This window comes from Passer domesticus, chromosome 18, assembly GCF_036417665.1.
Source record: "Passer domesticus isolate bPasDom1 chromosome 18, bPasDom1.hap1, whole genome shotgun sequence".
NCBI classification, from domain to species: domain Eukaryota; kingdom Metazoa; phylum Chordata; class Aves; order Passeriformes; family Passeridae; genus Passer; species Passer domesticus.
The window spans coordinates 2,815,476-2,834,277 of record NC_087491.1 but is presented as its reverse complement, the minus strand read 5'-3'; the positions used below and the strand labels follow the sequence as shown (position 1 = coordinate 2,834,277).

General features: G+C 58.9%; 3 protein-coding genes across 29 annotated transcripts in view; 1 reads left to right on the top strand and 2 right to left on the bottom strand.

Moving 5' to 3' along the window:
- Positions 1 to 9,266, top strand: part of GRIN1 (glutamate ionotropic receptor NMDA type subunit 1) — a 39,464-nt gene extending 30,198 nt beyond the window's left edge. For 2 of the 27 annotated variants that reach the window (XM_064393840.1, XM_064393839.1), the window contains 3 exons: positions 690 to 941; positions 1,678 to 1,788; positions 4,601 to 5,778. In XM_064393840.1, coding sequence (XP_064249910.1) covers positions 690 to 941; positions 1,678 to 1,788; positions 4,601 to 4,804 — 567 coding nt within the window. In that variant the 3' untranslated portion in view covers positions 4,805 to 5,778. The other 25 variants (XM_064393856.1, XM_064393853.1, XM_064393851.1 and 22 more) reach the window with 22 other exon arrangements.
- Positions 9,267 to 10,100: 834 nt separating this feature from the next.
- LRRC26 (leucine rich repeat containing 26) lies at positions 10,101 to 13,483 on the bottom strand. The gene is made up of 2 exons (XM_064393703.1): positions 12,940 to 13,483; positions 10,101 to 11,954 (listed from the first exon to the last, which is right to left on the bottom strand). Exons 1-2 carry the CDS (start codon positions 13,481 to 13,483, stop codon positions 11,695 to 11,697), a joined length of 804 nt encoding a protein of 267 aa, XP_064249773.1. The 3' UTR covers positions 10,101 to 11,694.
- A 4,076-nt stretch (positions 13,484 to 17,559) lies between these two features.
- On the bottom strand, positions 17,560 to 18,063 carry LOC135283354 (RING finger protein 224-like). Its single transcript, XM_064394065.1, has one exon. The coding sequence runs from the start codon at positions 18,061 to 18,063 to the stop codon at positions 17,560 to 17,562; it is 504 nt and encodes a 167-aa protein (XP_064250135.1).
- Positions 18,064 to 18,802: the final 739 nt, after the last annotated feature.

Below are 18,802 nucleotides of genomic sequence, written 5' to 3'. Positions count from 1 at the left end.
AGCAAGAGCTCCTTTAGGTGGCTAAAGGGCACTGCTCGGAGCAGAGCCAGCAAGGCAAAGAGAGAGGAGGAGGCTCGGGGAGCCCGCGAGGAGCCCGGCGGGGCCCGGGGAGCAGCGCTGGCTGGGGCTGCGGGGGGGCTGCCCGAGAGCAGCGAGGGGAGAACGAGGCCGGGCTGCTGCATCCTGAGAGCTCGATGGGTTCAGTTCACCGGAAAGAGTCTCGGAAAAGCCATTTCTCAATTTTTTTTCTCCTTTTTTTCCTTTTTTTTTTCCTTTGCTTCCAAAAAGCAGCAGCACCGAGGGGGTTAAGGCTGCTGGGACAGAGCACACTAGTCGCACTGCCATTTTTCACTTGCCAACCTTCTAGAAAATACTGCACTGGGTCCTTGGGCAGAGTCTGTGGGACTGTGAGCAAAGCATGCTGCCCTGTGGGGGTAAACAGCCTCATGGTAAAGAGCCGTTTGACATTGTAAGACTTTTCCACAGGAGGAAACGTCAGAGCACTAGTATCTGGTACATTGCTAGAAGGTAGGCAAGTGGAAAGATTTATTTGTTAAAACAAACAAACAAAAATAATGGTTTTTGGGATCACAGTTTTGCCATGGCTATTTCCTGAGATGCCATGGAAGAAAAAGACATTTCATTCCATTCATCTTGCTTTCCTTTCCGTTTGTGCATGTCCGCAAAAGAGAGAACTGAGAAGGAGGAGCAAATGTATCCCCGAGCATGCTCTACGCACCAGCGGGATACATTTTGGTTACCCCCGTGCGGTAGCAGAGCCAGACCTGGTCACTCCGTCCCCCGTCGGAAAGGTCACACTCATTGGCACGAAAGCAATTGGGGAGGACTCGTTGCCAGCGCCCGGCGCCGAGCGCGGCCGGGCCCCCCGGCCCGCGGCCCCCGCACCATGGCGGCTGGTGCTCCCAGCCTGCGCCAACCAGGTCCGACTCGCTAACTCCAACGCCTACATTTTTCAGTTCTGTTTCTCTTTGAGTTCATCCCGACCCGACGACATCATGGCACTAACGCTTTGCTTCCTCCCTTTCTTTTCCTTTGTATTTTTTTTTTATCTTTTCTTTTTCTTCCAGTTTCCTTTTTGTTTTTTAGCCTGTTTTACTTTGGAAAACAAACCAAACCACCACCAACAACCACGTTCGGCTTTGCACAACTGCATCATTTGAATTTTTGAACACTTTTTTTTTACAGAATATTCATACAATGACTTCTCTTTCAATGCAGTCCTCTCTCTCTCTTGTGGCACTAGGATTCAGCCTCAGAAAAGGCCCTGAGCATTTTTTTTTTTAGTGGTAGGTGCAGCATCTCACGTCTCGGTCCAGCCAGACTAGCGGTGGAAGCGAGGGGCAGGGCGCCAGGCAGAGCATCCCCAGGAAGCGAGGTCAGCTGTGCCGGCCTGGCTGCAGACACCAGGAGAGCGGGGCTACCTCCCAGAGAGGTTCCCAGCACTCCAGATGCGAGGCCGGCCCCCCGTAGCTGTAGCAGTGTGGTGGCTGTGCCAGAGCTCTGGGTCACGGAGGCCCTTGGAGGACTGGGAGTGGCAGAACACCTCCAGTAGCTTTCTCACCTAAATGAAGGCCATGACACGGGGCAGTATTCAAATAGATTTAGAGTTTCCAACAACACACTAGAGATCTAATTACTTATACATATTCATTTTAGGATAGAAAAAGTGGTAGAGCAGAACCTGACCCTAAAAAGAAAGCCACTTTTAGGTCCATCACCTCCACCCTGGCCTCCAGCTTCAAGAGACGTAGGTCCTCCAAGGATACGGTAAGAGGAAGAAGAACAATTCTGCCCTCTCTCTTTCTCTCTCTTTCTCTCTTCTGCCATCCCATCGACTGCCACACACCCATCCCGAAGCTGCCAGTGTACATGCATAGCTCATGTTCGTCACCAGTCAGTCAGTCAGTCAGTGAGTCAGTCATCCCGTGTACCTGAAAGGATGCTGGGATCCTGGAGGGCAGGCAGGAGGTGGCTTGGAGTCCTGTGATGAGTTGGGAGATGCAACCGAGTTTTTGTTTTGTTTTTTTGTTTTCTTTTTGCCTGGATGATTTCTGATGTTCCTCTCTGTGCTTCGCTCACCTTACCGGTGCTGACCTCTTGAAACTGATGACATTTTTTCTTTTTTTCTTTTTTTTTTTTTCTGTTCCTAAGTGTTCCTGTACCTGTTTGTCATTGTATGCCTAAAAACAATCACCCCGATTTAATTTGGGCACCGTGTCACCTCACCAAGAGCCATGCGTGTCACACTCTCTACATGTGATTTTTGTTTGTGACAATTAGCATTCGGAATAGTCCTCGCACAGGAGTGACAGCTGTCTCTGGTTATCATCAGCAGTAATGCAGCTCTAGAAAAGAGATGAAAAGGCTCCAAAGAGGAGGTTGTTAAAGACCCAGCCTTGGTTCAAGCTCATGTTTTCCGCTGCTCTCACATAACCAGAGAAAATTTCCAAATTGCTGCCTCTAAAGCCAGCTGTTTCCAAATGTGCAAATGTGTCTGCTCGTGCTGGAGCTTCAGACACTTCAGCGTCAGGTTGGGCTGTTGGTCTGTCGGACTGAGCCGTGTCCCTCTGCATGTCGCCGTCTGTTGTATGACACTCTGCACTGTGGCTACTCTGTTGTCTCGTTTTGCTGCCCGACCTCCTGGCACAACGGGCTTGCCAAAATCCCCTCCCCGGGGCGACCGGCGGGTTTGTGCCCGGGGTTGCTCAGAGCAGGTTCCCGCCAGGCTGCCCGAGGCGCAGCGGGGACGGGGGGACGGTGGCAGCGCGGGGAGATGTGGCCCCCGTGGCAGGGTGGCCCGTCCCCAGCCCAGGCTTGGGCGCCTCGGGGACAGCATGTGGTATCGCAGGGGGTCTCGGGGCCACGGCTCTGTATGAGAGATGGAGGAGGCTGCTTTTGACACCAGCGCAGGCTCCGTACCAAGAAGCTCCTGGAGCACCCCTGGAACGTGGCCCTGGGGACAGCTGAGCCCTCGGCTGGGCTCGACTGCCACCATCTCACACAAAGTGCTCCTCTCACTGTCACCTCGAAGCCTGGAAGTCATTGGGGGAACACCCACACTCTTCCCACTCATCATCTGTACCCCCAGGGAAGATGGGCATCCCTGTCATCTCCTGTGCTGGTTCTGTGCTCCCTGGGTGGCACCTTGTCCCAGTAATGTCCCCATGTTGGGTCCCCTCTCCCACTGCTGCACCCCCTGGGCAACTCTGCAGGGAGATCACAGGGTGTGTCTTTGTGGCCTGAGCCACGAGCGGGGCAGAGGAGACAGAGATGGGGTGGGTGGTGCAGGGGGTGGTGCAAGAGTGAGGAGGAGGAGGAGGAGGAGGAGGAGGAGGAGGAGGAGGAGGAGGAGGAGGAGGAGGAGGAGGAGGAGGAGAAGAAGAAGGGACAAGTAGAATGCAGATAAAGTAGAGGGGAGAAAAATTGGCAGAAAGATCTGCACGTGCTGAGTAGACTCCCATGTTCTGTTGTGTTTGAACTACTCTACAATTAGGAAACCAAGGAGTCCTGCCCTGGGAGAGCAGCATCATGATGGTGCCCTGGGCATCTGGGGGAACCAGTGCCACCGGTGAGCAGAGGAGAGGGGAAGAACCCAGGAAAAATGGGGCAGCTGGAGTGTGGCCCCCCCCTGGTAACCCTCACATTGCTCCTTCTTCAGGGAATCATCCTGGTCCTGATCCTGCTCCATGGCATCCATCCTACACCAACCGGCCCACAGCCCTCTCTGCCCCTGTGCCCTGAGCTGACCAGGCCCAGTGCCCACCTGCACCACAGGTCCCATGGATGGGCAATGGAGCTGTTCTCTCCCCTTCCTTGGGGTCCAGCACAACACAGGGCTCCCCATGTTTGGGTCCCAGTCATGCTCTTCTTGGTACATTGTTCCTGGGCAAATTGTGGAGGGAGATGACCCCACTCATCCCAGAAGATGGTCCCCACTTTGGGGCAGCTGCACAGTCAATTATTCCCCACTGCTCTGAAGCCTGTCACAATGCTCTGCCTGCCATGGGGTGCCATGGCCAGGGTCCCAGGACACGTTCCCCAGGGCTAGCTGGGTCAAGAACAGGCCAATGGGGTGAACATCCAAGCCAACATGGCCAACTTGGAGGCTAGCAGCTATGGCAGGAGGTCCGTGGTGGAGCGAGCTTTGTGGTGATGTTGGGCAGACCTGCTGGTTGCTCTGCAGGGTGAGCAGCCAGCGAGAGCGGAGTGCTGCCACCAGCTCACGTCACAGCCTGTGCTTGGTGACCTCCACCTCCATGCAGCAGCCCTGGCTCAGAGACCCCAACGCCCTCCTGCTGGAAGGCCCCATGAGTCCGTAGCATGCTGGGGCACGTTGCCTGGGGTCCTTGTAAAGATGAGAAAGCAGCGAGGTGCTCTCTCTCCTTCATGATGCTCAGCAGAGCTGCGGGCCCCCACCAGGTCTTAGGTGGGCAAGGCTGGAGAGCCCTCGGGGCTGGAAGGCCAGGCTGACCCCAGCCCCGCGGGCTCTCCTGGCTAGCGAGCGAAAGACGCAGACCTGGCAGCCTTGCTTCTTTCCTTTCCGTTGTCGGGAGTTTTAAAAATGGATTCTGCTCTGCAGCCCTGCAGAATGGTCCCTCAGGAGTGCCAGAGAGACAGGCTGGCACCATGGAGCCAAGACAGCCCTGGGAAGCTTCCATCCCACTCTGAACGTCCTAGCGCCCACCATCACCCGAGCTGCACAGCCTCTCCGCGGCACATCATCCCCACCGCCCCAGGAGGAGATGCATGTGTTCCCCATAGGCAGCTCCTGCAACTCGAGTAGCACTGGCAGAGCTGACGTGTCCATCCATCGCAGCCACCCACGATACTGCAACCCCACAGACGCCATGTGAGACGCATAAACCACACAGACACCTCCGAGCCGGCACATTGCGTACAGACACGATCGAGGTGCACAGGTCCCTTAGCCCCCCGCATCGCCAGCCCCTGCAGAGCCACACTGCCAGCCCCAGCCCCAGTGACACACGGCCCGCGGCACCGCCCCGCCGGGGCAGCCGCTGGCCCCGCGGCCCTGGGGACGGTGCCAGAGCTGGGCAACAACCGAGGGGCTTCCTGGAAAAGGTCACCTTTTCAGTGAAGGATCAGCTGTCCCAAAGCCAAACGCTTCTTGGCTGAGAAAGAGCCTAGTTTTTGGCCCAAAAGAACCAAAAGTAGGTCAAAGACAACTTTTTTTTTTTTTTTCCTAAAGGGAACTTGATATTTTCTACAGCAAGATCGCATTTAGCTGGAATCCTAATTTTTAATGGAAAAAATACAAATACAACAACAAACTAAAATTCTTCCAGAAAATCTTCCACCAGCCAGGGACTACCATATGAGCCCAGTTAGGTTGAAGTCATTTTTAAAGACATTAAGTTCTTGTCTATATTTTCTTCCTGGTTGTCATTTAAAGTTTTTGGTGCCTTCACTTCACTTCCATACCTTAACATGTTTGAGTCTCTTCTACGGTTAATATTGATTAATTTCTTGGCTTTATAATGTTTTGTTTGGGGATTATTGCACCATCCCTGTAACATAATTTACCTTAAATATGTGCTTCTAGCATTAGCCTACTTTAACATAGTTTTGATATGACCGTTTTCTTGCTTTTTTTTTCTTTTCTTTTTTTTTATTTTAATTTTAATTTTTATTATTAAAAATTGCATGCATGAACTTTACACACAAAAAAAAAAAGTAAATGAGAATGTTACCCTGTGATAACTCTGTGATTGGAGGAGATATGCTTTCAAATCAAAAGCCATGCTCTTGTATTTTAATTTTTCTGGCCAGATTGCCCATTTCGCTTGGTTGTTTTAGCATTTCCCACCCCCAGAGCTGTGCAGAGAGGCCAGAAGGCCCCAGCCTGCCCTGCTACACCACCACAGCAGCCACATGCACATGTGCACTGAGGCACACACACTCACACAGGCACACTTCGCTTCTTCCACCCCGCTCACATCAGGCAGGATGTTTAACAAAGGACCTTTCTTCTACCCATTCATTTTTGTATCTCCAGTTCCTCCTCCTCCTCCACCAGTGAGTCACAGCCTCTCCCCTTTCCCAGTCACCTCCTCCCTGCTGGAGTCAGGCCCCATCCCACAAGCACACACCTCCCGGCAGCTCTGCCATGGAAACACTGCGTTTACCTGGAATCCAAATTTTTCACGAGGAGGGGGTGGCTGCACCCAATTTTGGGAGAGAGGGGTGTTTTTTGGTGGGCTGCTGAATAGCCACAAAAAGCTCCCCCCAGGGCAGCAGAGTAACATCAGGATGGCCCCGGCCGCTCCCTCTGTGCCGATGGGCGATGGCCGAGCTGTTGCCCCTTAGCAAGGCAAGGCCATGGCCAGCAATTCCCAGAGGCTCCATTGGAATCTTAGCCAGTGCCCTAAGTGGCAGGGTGGTCCCCTGAGAGGTGGCAGGTGATCCCCTGAGAAGCTCCCTGGGTGTCAGCGTGTCCCAGCACAGCACCAGAGACAAAGTGCGCTGGCTCCCGGCCCTGCCCCAGCTGCTCCCACTGAGGGGTCCCGGGATCACAAATCCAGGCTGGACAGGGCAGCCCCAAGGACCCCATGCAAGGCTCGGGGGGTGGCACGAGGCAGGGTGTGCAGCACACAGGGTAGCCACAGTGCCAGAGCTGCCGGCAGCGCCGCGAAGGCCACGGCCACCATCGACCAAAGCAGTGCAGGTGAAATCCATCACCGAGGAGCCCCCCCGGAGCCCCTCAAAACATCAGCCCTCCTGGGCAGGGTGGTGCAAGGGCTGGGAAAATGTCACTGGAGAGGGTCTGTGCTGCAGCACATGAGACCCACAGAGACCCTTTCCTGCTCTGGCACCAGATTAGGACCCCAGAGAGCAGCACAGGATGCTCCAGCCCACAGCAGGGCTGGACAGAGCTTCCAGGTCAGTGTTTGGAGTTTGGAGAGCGAAGGTGGAAGAGGAAGGGAGTTTGGAAGGAGGAAGGGAGGAAATAACTGCCCCGCTATAAATTCCTGCCTGGGGAGGAAGGACGTTTCTTCTTGCCCATTGATGGGTATTTCTGCTCGTCCCCCCACTTGCTGATGGGACTGAAGCAGGGGAGGGCTCTCCCATGCCAAGCCCCCCCATCTGCAAGGAGCTCAGAACCCCAAATCCAGACCACATCCCCAGCACAGGACATATTTTCACATTAGCAATCAACGCCACACTTTATCACAAGTCAACCACACCACACATCTCACCTGCATGAAAGGATAGTCACGGCAGGGTCATTCAAGCAAGGAGGTGAAATGCCCTGGCCTCAAAGCACAGCTTGATCTGGCACCAGAGAGGTGCCAAAACCCAGCCAGACCCTCCAAACACAGGTACAGGCGTGGGCTGGGCTGATGAGTCACAGGCTTTGTTTTGTAGCCCTCCCAGAGCAGAGAGGGCCTGGCTCAGCGGGTGACGTGGCAGCCACGCTCTGCAGAAGCTGCACCACGCTCCTGGGTGTCCCGTCTGCCCAGCTCCAGGGTGCATGGAGAGAGTCTGCAATGACCTCTGCACAAGCGTGGATGGCACTGGGAAGGGGACCCCAGCCAGCAGCAGCTTTCAGGGTGTTGCTTCACCCCCAAGAGATATCGTGTAGGGACGCATGGGATAGAAGTGGCAGCGGGGACAAGTGCCAGAACTGCCTAACACTCCTTTCTCTTTGTCTGTCTATTTGTGTGTTGCAGCAGTATCACCCCACCGACATCACCGGCCAGCTCAACCTCTCCGACCCCTCAGTCAGCACTGTGGTGTGACCTTCTCCCCGAGGGCCATCAGTCCTTGCCCAACACAGTAGGAAGGCACAGCCAGGACTGCCTTTCAAGGGACACTGATGGGTTCTTCCGGGTGAGATGGGAGGAAAGCATCCTTCATCCATACACAGTGACTCCATTGTATATCTCCCTCCCTTCCTAGGCCTGCTGCCATGCTCGTGCCCCAGGAAGCACGGCAGGACCAGGACAAGGTTTGGACTTCACTGTACAGAGATAATCGCTTCCAAACAGTGCCACAATAATCAGAATTGCCACTGACTGGCTCCGTGCAAGGGGAAAGGACTGCAGAAGGCACACGGTGCCTGCTCTCCCACGGTAGCAGGGAAGAGCTGGTGCCAAACCACAAACACGTGCTTAACCTCAGAGGCTGCAGCCTTCTGAGCACACACAGCCCCTCAGAGGTGTGCTCCACATCTCCCACCACCTGGAGGGCTCCACGGTCCTGAGCAGCTGGAGCAGCCAGCTCCCGGTGCTGCGGGCTTGGCACATGTTCCTGCTGTGCCAAGTGACCCTCACGTCTGCCGCAGGGGCTGGAAGGTGTGTGCTCTGCTCCTTGCAGGGGTTGGACCCTCTTCCCTTCCTTCCCATCGTCCCGTGACTGTGACTCCTGTGACTCGGTTCGTGTCCGTGGTCTGGCAGCAGCAGGAGAGCTCCCGCCCTGCAGCCCTCGCCCCCGAGCTAATCGCGGTACTCCGGAGCCCGCGGTGTGCCGCCAGGCAAGACCCCGGCTCCCACCTCTCCTGCACAGAAGACATCCCCAGGACCTGGCCACGGCCAGCATGTAGCACTCACACAGCAGCTCTCCTGGCCAGGAATTCTCCACGGGAAATGGCTCTGGATGGTTGCACTGACCTCTACCCCAGCTCCACACTGCCTCAGCACCAGCAATGCAAGGAGAGATGCTGCTGGCTGCCACCCAGCCCGTCTGCACGGCCGGGGCACCGCGGCCAGCGCTGGCGGCTCCCGTGCCCCCCTCACCTGCAGCCCAAGCTTGCCAGCAGCTCCCGCGGCAGCCCTGAAGCCCCAGCTCACGGCGCTCCATCTGCCTGCACCCGGAGACGCGGCAAGCAGAGCGAGGGTCGGGAGAAGGAGCCGAACGGGCCGGGCTGACGCCGTCCCTCCCTGCACCGTCCTCCCCGGGCTGCCCCGAGCACCCTCCCCGAGGGCAGCGGGCGGAGGCAGCGGCCCCGGGGGTGAGCAGCGGCTCCTGCCCGCACGGAACACCCGCTGCAAGGTGGAGCCCGGCCCCAGCGGCACGGACTGCCTGCCCCGCGGGCAGCAAGACTTCACATGGCAGCTGAGGTCTGTGAGCATCGTCCCACCGACTGCTGTGGCTCCATCAAGTTCATCTAGCTCCAGCTGAGAAATCGGACCCATTGTACTTTATACGTCAATGTTACATGAATACCAAGTTTTTGCAAGAGCTCAGTAAAGTCTAGACTGGATCATGAAGTGGTTTATTCCAGAGCTGTGTGCCTCTTTCTGTCTCTGACTTCTGGCAAAGCTGGCAGGGAGCCCTGGGGTGAATCAGAGCCCCACCCAGCCCTGTGGCAGGGTCTGCAAACAGTGGAGGGACAGGAAGAGATGGAGGAAGCATGAGAGAGAAAGTCCAGGGGCTATAGAGGAGACTGAAAGGGCATCCCCATCCTGGGATACTCAGGTGACAGAGAGCCAGAGTGGTGCACAGGCCCTGCAGTGAGGGGATGAGGACAGCACGGAGCTGTACAAACACCAGCACCATGGCAGCTGGCCCTGTCCCACCTCCATCCTGGGGAAAACTGTCCCCTGCCACTGCTGGGCTCCGTCTCCTGGGAGCCAGTGTGGGGCCTGGCCAGTGGAGCCAGCCTTTGGGAACAGGGGATGGACTGCAGGGATGAGGGCATTGGGGAAGTCCCCACACATCAGCCCATCCATAGGGAGGTCCATCAGGGGATCTTCAAAATAAGAAGGTCCCCCAAGGCTGAACTGAAGGAACATCACCTATGTACAACATCTTCCCCTTGTGCTGAGACCTCCAGCCCAGCCTCCGTGGGGGCTGAGCCTCAGCATGGTCTGAGGGAAGGAGCAGGGTGTGCAGCATGACAAACAAGGTCCTACCTCCAAATGGGAAGCCCAGGCCTTCTTGGGAATAACTGAACCCTCTCTAGAGAGGGTCTGGGAGAGCTGGGATTGCTCCTGGGACAGGCAGGATGATGATCCTGGCAGAGGTTCTGCAGCCCTCCCAGGCGCAGGGCTGGCAGCACTGGAGCAGATGCAGCTCCTGCCAACGCCTGCCCCACAGCGGAGGAGGAGCAGGGATCTGGCCATGTGGCAGCACATGGGGCTGGCTTCTCTTAAAAATGAAAATGGGAGCAGACCACTCCTGAGGTGACAGCTGGTTTATTTATGTGTGATTCACGGAACCCTTGCCAAGAGCCTGCTGAAGGATGCACTGACTCCTGCCACAGCCCTGGCAGGTCCCAGCTCTTGCGTGGGAAGGAGATGAAGTGAACAAGGCTGGTGGTCACAGCATCTCATTGTGGCTCTGATCATCTTGCAGTGGCTAAGAGGTCAGGGCAAAAAGGGCTCTTGTTTCTCCTTGAAAGGTGTTTTTGTCACCCCAGCTTGAGGCTTTCTCCTGGAGCTCAGCTCTAGATCCTTCCAGGCCATCTCCCAGCATGCTCACTAAGCATTTCCAGCAGCATTTCCACAGGAAAAAGAAGGAGGGAACAGGGCAGGGAGGTGCAGGGGCAGCCCCAGCCCCAATTTGTGGGTGATGGGAGGTGAGGCAGCAGCCAGGACTGCTGTAAAGGGCTCCTGTAAAGGGCTTGTTTGTCCCCACTCCCAGCATTGGGCTAACCCCATACGTTGGCTGGGGATGAGCTGTAGCCTAGGGAAAAGCTACTGAGGGAGAAACCACTGTAGCCTCACCCATCCTTTGGCAGCTGCTCTGCCAAACCACATCAGTGGCAGCTCAAGGCTCTTCCTGGCCCTCACCCTCAACTTCAGCCTCACCCTAGACCTTGGTTGTTGGCTGAGCCATCTCAGCACCAGCATTCCTGACTCAATGGAAAAAAACTATCAAAAGGAGCTTTTTGCAACCAGCCCTGTCCTTGGGCAGCACACTGACAGGCCTGGGATGGTCTGACAGTCCCACGGAGGCTCTGGAATGCTCCAAACCACCCAGAGATCTTCAGGTGCGCCAAAAGGCGCCCAGAGAGCTCTGAGGTACCCTAAAAGGAAAACAGTGCCTGCCAGGACACAGGAGCCAAACATGGCATTTAGGTGCAGGAAACACCAACTCAAGGAGTCCTGAGGGCACAGAAAAAAAGCACTGAGGCTGCTGGGGTCACTGAAGGCAGTCAGAGAGTGCAGGGGGCATCGAAAGGCCCAAGGAGAAAACTGAAAGGCACACAGAGGCTCCTGGGCTGCTCCAAAAGGCAAATGGTGACTCCTGGGTGGGCCTGAAAGGCACCAAGAGGAATGTGGTGTATCCTGGGATGCACACAGGGACTCCCCGGCTGCACCTAAAGGCACAGTGAGGCATATGGGGCATCCTAAACACACCCTGAGGGACTGGGCAGCACAGGGGGCAGGACAAGGGGAGAAGGATCACCTGGATGCCCCCAGGAGGGGGATATGCAGATCTCAGGGTGGCCTTGGGGAGCCCCCCAAAACACTGAGAGCATTTTGGGTCAGCCCGTGCCCTGCAGGGAGCTGAGCTGGAGGCTTCTCTCCCCTGGCAGAGGCAGCTTGGCACCATCTTGGGGGACCCTGAGAGAACCCAGAGCGATTCCAGGAACAGAACTTCCTCTCGCTGCTCCACAGGGATGAGTTTGCAACAGGTGGGTGCAGGCAGCCGGAGAGGGGCGTGGATGGAGGCCAGCCTGGCCAGGGCAGAGCCCGGCTGAGCCCCTCAGTGCACCCTGCAGACGCGGGGTCTCCTCCAGCAGTGGGACTCCCGGCGCAGGCTGTGGTAGAACACGACCAGGGAGCCCAGGAAGGTGCAGAAGAAGATGCTGGCGATGAAGGAGAAGGGTCCGATGATGAAGAAGGCGATGTAGTGCTGGGGGGACAGTGAGGTCTCCTGGCACTGCCTGAAGGACTCGTCCCCAAAGGCCATGATTGGATACTTGTTCAGCTGCTCTGGGACTCTGCAGAGGAGGAAACTCTTCTCTGGAAGAGAGAAGCAGTGCTGGAGGGCACACTGGGCAGCTGGGAAAGGCAGGGGACAAGGACAGGGGGATGGCAGGTCTGCATGGGACAGATGGCACCAGGGCAGGAGGACAGGGGCCAGCATCACCAACATCACCCGTGTCAGGGCACAAAGAAGGGGAACAGTGAGGTTCAGGAGTCATCTGTGTGGGATGGGATGGGATGGGATGGGATGGGATGGGATGGGATGGGATGGGATGGGATGGGATGGGATGGGATGGGATCCATGGGATGGGATGGGAGGTGGGCACAGTGCTGGAAGGGGCATAGGAAAATGGTTTGGGGCAGAAGGGCAGGCAGGGCATGCAAAGGGGAGGGACTGGCTCCCAGAAGACAGATACAGGGAGCAGTGAGCACTCAGCCTGGAGATGCCACAGAAGGTCCCAGCCAGAACAAGAGGAGTCACACATCTGAGCTGGAAGTAAGCAGAAGGGGGCAGCAGTGGTGGGAGAGACTTTGCTGGCAGAGCTGTCTTTCACTGGGGCTCACAGGGGAACAAATGCAGGATCAGAAGCAGGGGGATGAAGGCTTTGGGGAAGGGGCTGAAATCACTGCATCCTGGCTGAGCTAGCAGTGGCATGCACCCTGACACACAGACTCCACTTGCCCCCCCCTGCCATGTGGCAGGACTGGTGGCACTGTTGGGGCCAGCACTGGTGCCTGTCAGTGGGATGCTGCACAGCCCTCCTTTCCAGGCAATCCCTGCTGCTGACCAGAACCAAAGTGTGGGCACCAACAGAGACCCAGGGGTGTATCCTCCCAAGCACACACGGGAGCTGGCCTGACCTAAGGACAGCTTCTGGGGAACCTCACTCCAAGGGTGCTGACCATCCAAGCCCTCAGCCAGCTGGCAGCCAGGGTGCTGGGTCTGCCTCAGCCCTGGCAGGGTGACCAGCCAGCATGGAGTGGGCGGGGGGCTTGGGGACACAGCCCTCTGGGCACTCACCTTGCACTTTTTCCCTGTTGTGGCTGAGCCAGCGCCAGAGGGGCAGGATGCTGCAGCTGCACACCCAGGGGTTGTCCTGCAGCAGAAGCGCCCGGAGCTGGGGCAAGGCGCCCGGCACCCCGGGTGCCAGCTCCCCCAGCCTATTGCTGCCCAGGTTGAGCGTGGCCAGGCTGGTGAGGGGCAGGAAGGTCTCGGGGGTGAGCACGCTGAGGTGGTTGTGGCTGAGGTCCAGCTCCTGCAGCGCCCCGAGCCCCAGCAGCGCCCGGCTGTGGATCAGCTCCAGGCGGTTGTGGGCCAGGCTGAGCAGCCGCAGCCCCGGCAGCGGAGGGAAGGAGCGCGGTCCCAGCACGGTGATGAAGTTGTAGCCGAGCCACAGGGCGCTGGTGTTGGTCGAGAGGCTCCAGGGCACCTGGCGGAGGCCCCGCTCGCTGCAGTCCGCCTCTCCCGGGGAGCAGCGGCAGGCGGCCGGGCAGGCTGGCAGGCACGGCGGGCACAGGAGCAGCAGCAGGGCCAGCACGGGCCCGGGGAGCCTGCAGCAGCCCATGGCTGCCCCCCGGGCACACAGGGCTCCCTGCCCCCACGGACAGGTTCCCTAGAGCCCCACGCCTTGCCCAGCCCCTCGGCCCTGCCCGGTGCCCTCGGCTGAGCCCGGCAATGCTGGCTGGCAGTGACGGGCAGTGCTCGGCTCCCTGCAGCCACTCGCATTCATTCCCCTGCTCAGCTGGCTGCAAACCTGGACGGGGCTCTGCTCCCGGACCCGGTTTTCCTCGGGGTGGAGCTGCACTTTTTTCAGCAAATATTTTTGCAATGATGCTTGCCCTGCAAGGTGTGGAACCGTGCCCATGTCCCTCCCTCCACCAGGCACCGCTCCAGCCAGGTAAGCAGCCAGCTCTGCGTGGCCTGGGATTAACTGCTTGTGTGTGCTGCTGGCTGGAGAGCTGGAAATCAGCAAATCCAGATCCATCTCTAAGCCTCCATCCTCCCCAGGGGCATCCCCCACAGGCATGCTGCCTTAACAGCCAGGTGTAGAGGGGTGTATGGGCCCAGGATGCCCATAACTGACTGAGTTACCAGGAAAAAACATAAGTGGGACAAAATTGTATCATTTTCAGGTCTTAACCCATCTTATGTGCTGTCCTACCATGCCCAGGTGCCCTCAGTGGGCAGTTGTGCTGGGAACCATGGCCCACCCTGCTGAGCCCAGCCCTTGCCCAAGCCCTGTCTGCCCTGCAGGAGACCCCCAGCCATGCCAGAGCGAGGAGGGCTGGGATTGCATCCCCTGGGCCACCTTCCTCCTTCCCAGAAGGGGAACACATCCGTGTGCACATGGAGGGTGACGCAGGAGCCCCCGATGAGAAGCTTGGCAAAGGTGACCTTGCTGGGCTGCAGCCACCCAAAACTGGTTTGTCCTCCCCCTGGCATGGCAGTGCCAGTTCCATAGGGCTCAAAGTCTGCCTCCACCCTGTTTACACCCACTCCACTCCAAAGCCACCCAAAGCCTGGCTGCTGAGGGCAGGGCTGGTGTCACCTCCCAGTGCCACTGCCCCTGGCAGAGCTCGGTGGGGACTGGGTCCCCAAGGGACATGGCTGGCAGCACCTCGTCCCACTTACAGCCAGAGGGGACCCAGAGTAGGGACACTGTCCCCACTCACACCCATCAGGACCCAGTGGCCATGGTCCCAGAGGAATCCCTGTCCCTCTGCCCACGGCCAAGGGGCTGGATGGGCAGCAAGGCAGGGCACAGCTGCACCCCAGGCCAAGGCCAGGATGTTCCCAGATCTGGGACAGAAGCAGCAGGCAGAGGGTTTATTAATAGCATCCCGAGGAGCTTTGGTTTGTTTGTCTATCCTGCAGCAAACTCGCTTTGCTGCATTAATCCCCATCTGGAAATAATTCAGAGGAATCCTCCAGCCCAGCCCAGCCCCAGGGCAAGGGCACAAACCCACTGCCATGTGAAGCTGCAGCCACAGCTCATCCCATCGCAGCCACAGACTATGTGGAGACCTGGATTTTGAGGGAGTCCTGTCCCAAAATGCTCTTCCTCCCCAGGACCTTCATTGCCCACTCCCCTCATCCATCTGGAATCAGGTGAGAAGTGCAACATTCATGCCAAAAATAACTCAAACCACTATTAAAAGCAAGGTCATTTTCAGCTTTTGTGCACAAGGAGCCCAGGAGGCTGAAAAGCCTGACAACTCAGCTCCTCTGGAAGCCCCTTGCTGTCACCCTGGTGGCATGTGCAGGAGAGCTGTCCCTGCCAGGGACATGGCCAGACATCATCCCACGCTCCTGCCTGGCCCCACTCCTGTTCCCCATCCACCGGCTGCATCCCGCTGCCATGGCAGGGAACACGGGGGCTCCTGTACCCCAGCAGTGCCACCACTGCCCTCTTTCACCCACTGCCAGTGCTGGGGTCCCTGGCACTGCCCCTTCCCTGGGCAGGAGGAGCCTCAGGTCCCTGCCCCAGGCAGAGCAGTGCCCACCAGTGCCCTGCTCCCCTCCATGGCCCCTCCTGAGGTTCTGGGCTGCATTTGGAACGGGGCAGGACAGGCTGCTCCGAGCAGCTGCTCTGCCAGGACAGCTCAGGGGTCTGTGCCAGGGGAGGAGCCCCCAGGGCACAGCGCTCAGCACTGGCCCTGCTGTGCCCGAGGTGCCAAGGCAGGGCGTGCAGCCAGCGTGCCAAAAGCATTCCCAGAGCGATGGAAGGGATGATCCCCTCCTTCAGGACTGGCTGGGAGCAGGGGGACATCCACGGTGCAACAAAGCAAGAGCCAAGCCCCCCAGAGTGGTGCTGGGGGAAGGACATGGGGTGTGGGACAGACAGACATGGGTTTGGGCACCCAGCACTGCAGGACCCAAAGGTGCTGGGCTGGGCACAGAGCTGCTGGCACCTCTGCAGGGAGGGATGGGCCCTTCCTACACTCTTCCCAGCACCCACTGTTGAGTTTTTGGGGAGAAATGGGAGATAGAGGGGAAGGTGCATTAGACTCAGTGATAGCTCTTATCCATTCCTTGAAGCCTTTAATTTCTCACACATTCCCAGGTAATTAAAGGTCCAAGGCAGGACTCACATGGAATTTCTGAACCATGCCATACCTCTGTCTGCCCTGGGGCACCCCAGATTGGGAACGTCTCAGCTGGGACTGTTTATGGCAGGTGACACCAAGTGGCAGAATTGTGCATGAGCTCTGTGCAGGAGTGGGTGCTGTCCATGGCTGATGGAATCCTCTGGTTGCAGCCCTGGCCCCAGCACCGGGAATATCCAAGCACCAGGACTGCCCAGGAGACACAAGGTCCCTGCCAGCCCCAGGGAGAAACAGGCTGGGGTCCCCTGCTGAGCCCTGAGGGGGTTTCTGGTGTTGCAAGGGCTCATAAATCACATGGAAAACAAATGCAGAAAATGGGCCCTGAGGAAGAACTGCAAGAGCTGCTCATTCAACACCAAGCCCTGGCCAAGAGCTGCTTCAGTATCACCCTATGCAGCCCAGTGCTTCCAGTTTGGTCCCTGTTAACCAGACCAGCTACCTGGGCTCTTGTCCTTGCACCCTGGTGTGGAGTCAGGCAGGGAAAGCAGGGAAAGGCACGCAGGCAGCAGGGCACAACTGGAAAAACAGCAGCAGGGTTTGTGTGTGCCTGCGTGTGAGGAAAAGGTCAGGCAGGAAAAGCCAAACCTGGCATGAGCCACAGAGCACGAGGCCAAGCAGGAGCTTCTTGAGCTCAGCTCTCCTCCCATACCGGAGCAATGTAGCTGCAGCAACACCAGAGGTTTCCTAACAACTCTGTCATCCTCAATTTCATCCGTCCTACTATCCCAATGCCAAAATTTTTCATGCAGATGGCCAGCAGAGCAAACACTCCCAGCACAGCAACCCAGCAGGGCAGGTCACTTCTGCCTCCCCCCGCCCCGCCACAGGCAGGGCTTGCCCGGGGGCAGGATTGCCAGCAAACATGGGCAGGATGTGCAGCCCAGCGGGACTGAAGTGTCTTTAACAGACCTGGAGCTCTCAGGGTGCTGGGCACACCCACGGCATCGCTGTGCCAGGCCCCTGGGGATGGCTCGGTGCCACTGTCCTTGCTGCAGAGCCACATGCACGGGGGAATGGACCACGAGCCAGGCTGTGCTCAGGGACCAGGGAACCACTGTGATGGCTGCACCAGCTTTCTGAATCATCAGCAGAGCACACTGGTAGCATGAGGGGGTGATCCCCTCATCCTGATCCCCCGCTGCTGCACCCCAAATCCAGACAGGATGGACAGGAAAGTCCTGCCCAGGCTGGAGCCCTTCCTAGGCCGCCAGCACAACCGCACCGCTGCGGGGCACAGCGGCTCTGGGTACGGCAAAGGCCCCACCGCTGCGGAGCACAGCGGCTCTGGGGCAAAGGCCCCACCGCTGCGGGGCACAGCGGCTCTGGGGCAAAGCCCCACCGCTGCGGGGCACAGCGGCTCTGGGCACAGCCAAGGCCACATCGCTGCAGGGCACAGCGGCTCTGGGCACGGCCAAGGCCCCACCGCTGTGGGGCACAGCGGCTCCGGGCACGGCCAAGGCCCCACCGCTGCGGGGCACAGCGGCTCCGGGCACGGCCAAGGCCCCAGCGGCAGCGGCAGGCCGGGCCCCGGCGCTCAGCCCTCGAAGGCCGCGCTGACGCCGCAGCACAGGCACAGGCGGCAGCAGCCGCGCCGGGCCCGCAGCGCCGCGGGCAGCGGCTCCGGGCCCAGCCCCGCCGGCTGCTGGGTCACCGCCGGCTCCTTGCTCGGGCCCTTGGCGGGCAGCGCGGCCGGGCCCCTGCCGGCGCCCCGCGGCTGCTCCTTGTCAGCCTTGACGGCCAGGAAGGTGGCCAGGTCGAGGTCCAGCATGGTGACCCCGCCGCGCGGCGTGGGCGTGTTCTGGCGGCACTGCGGGCACGGGATCCAGCGCTGCTCGTTGCTGACCGCGTCCAGGCGCTTCAGGCACGCCTGGCAGAACGTGTGGCCGCAGTACAGGCGGCGCGGCAGCCGCACGCCCAGGTCGTAGCAGGAGTAGCAGATGATGCACTCGAGGCGCTGGCTGCCCCGGCTCGGGGTGCGCGAGTGCGCCCCGACACGCAGAGCCTCCTCCGCCCGGGGGCTGCCGCCGGCCTGCGACATGCTGGGGAGGGGGGAGAGGAGCTGTCAGGGCACGGCTGGGGAGGGGGCACAGCGGTGGGATGTCACCCCCGAGTGCCCCCGTCCGGGCAGGATCCCCGCCCAACAGCCCTGCCCGCTGCCTGCCATCCCCGGCCAGCCCTGCTGGAACACCACTGCAGTGGCACTGCCACTCCATCCATGGGGATGCTGTGTCCCAGTGCCACGGCGGGAGCTCTGCAGGGAACACGGGTTGGCCAGATGTCAGCAGTCCCCCGGGGCTGGGGAGCAGGGGTGAGCAGGAGTGAGGTGGCTGGGGGAGCTGGGGAGCATCACTTGGAGACCAGGCAGTGGCACAGCCCCACCCTCCCCAGCCCCGCGCTGTGCTGGCACAGGGGGTGGCACAAAGGCTCCTGGGGAGGGGTCTGAGGGGATCCAGCCTCATCTCAGGTGGGGTCTGGTACACACCAGTATATTTGCAAACTTCTAGAGGCCACCAAGACTCTGTTCCTTCTCAGGTGACCTCGAGTGTTTTGGTGCGCACGGGTACCCCTCTCTCCCCTCCTCCCCGTTCCCCCATCCCTACCTGTCCTGAGCTGCCTCCCAGGGCCTCGGGGTTGGTGGCAGAAGGGCTGTGCTGTCTTGGGTGCTGTGGCAGTCCTGTGGGGAGCATCGGGGGGCTGAGCTGCCAGCCAGGTCCCTGTGGCTGCCGGTGGCCGTGGTAGTGGGCAGGGGCTCACCTTTCAGGGACAGGCGCTATTGG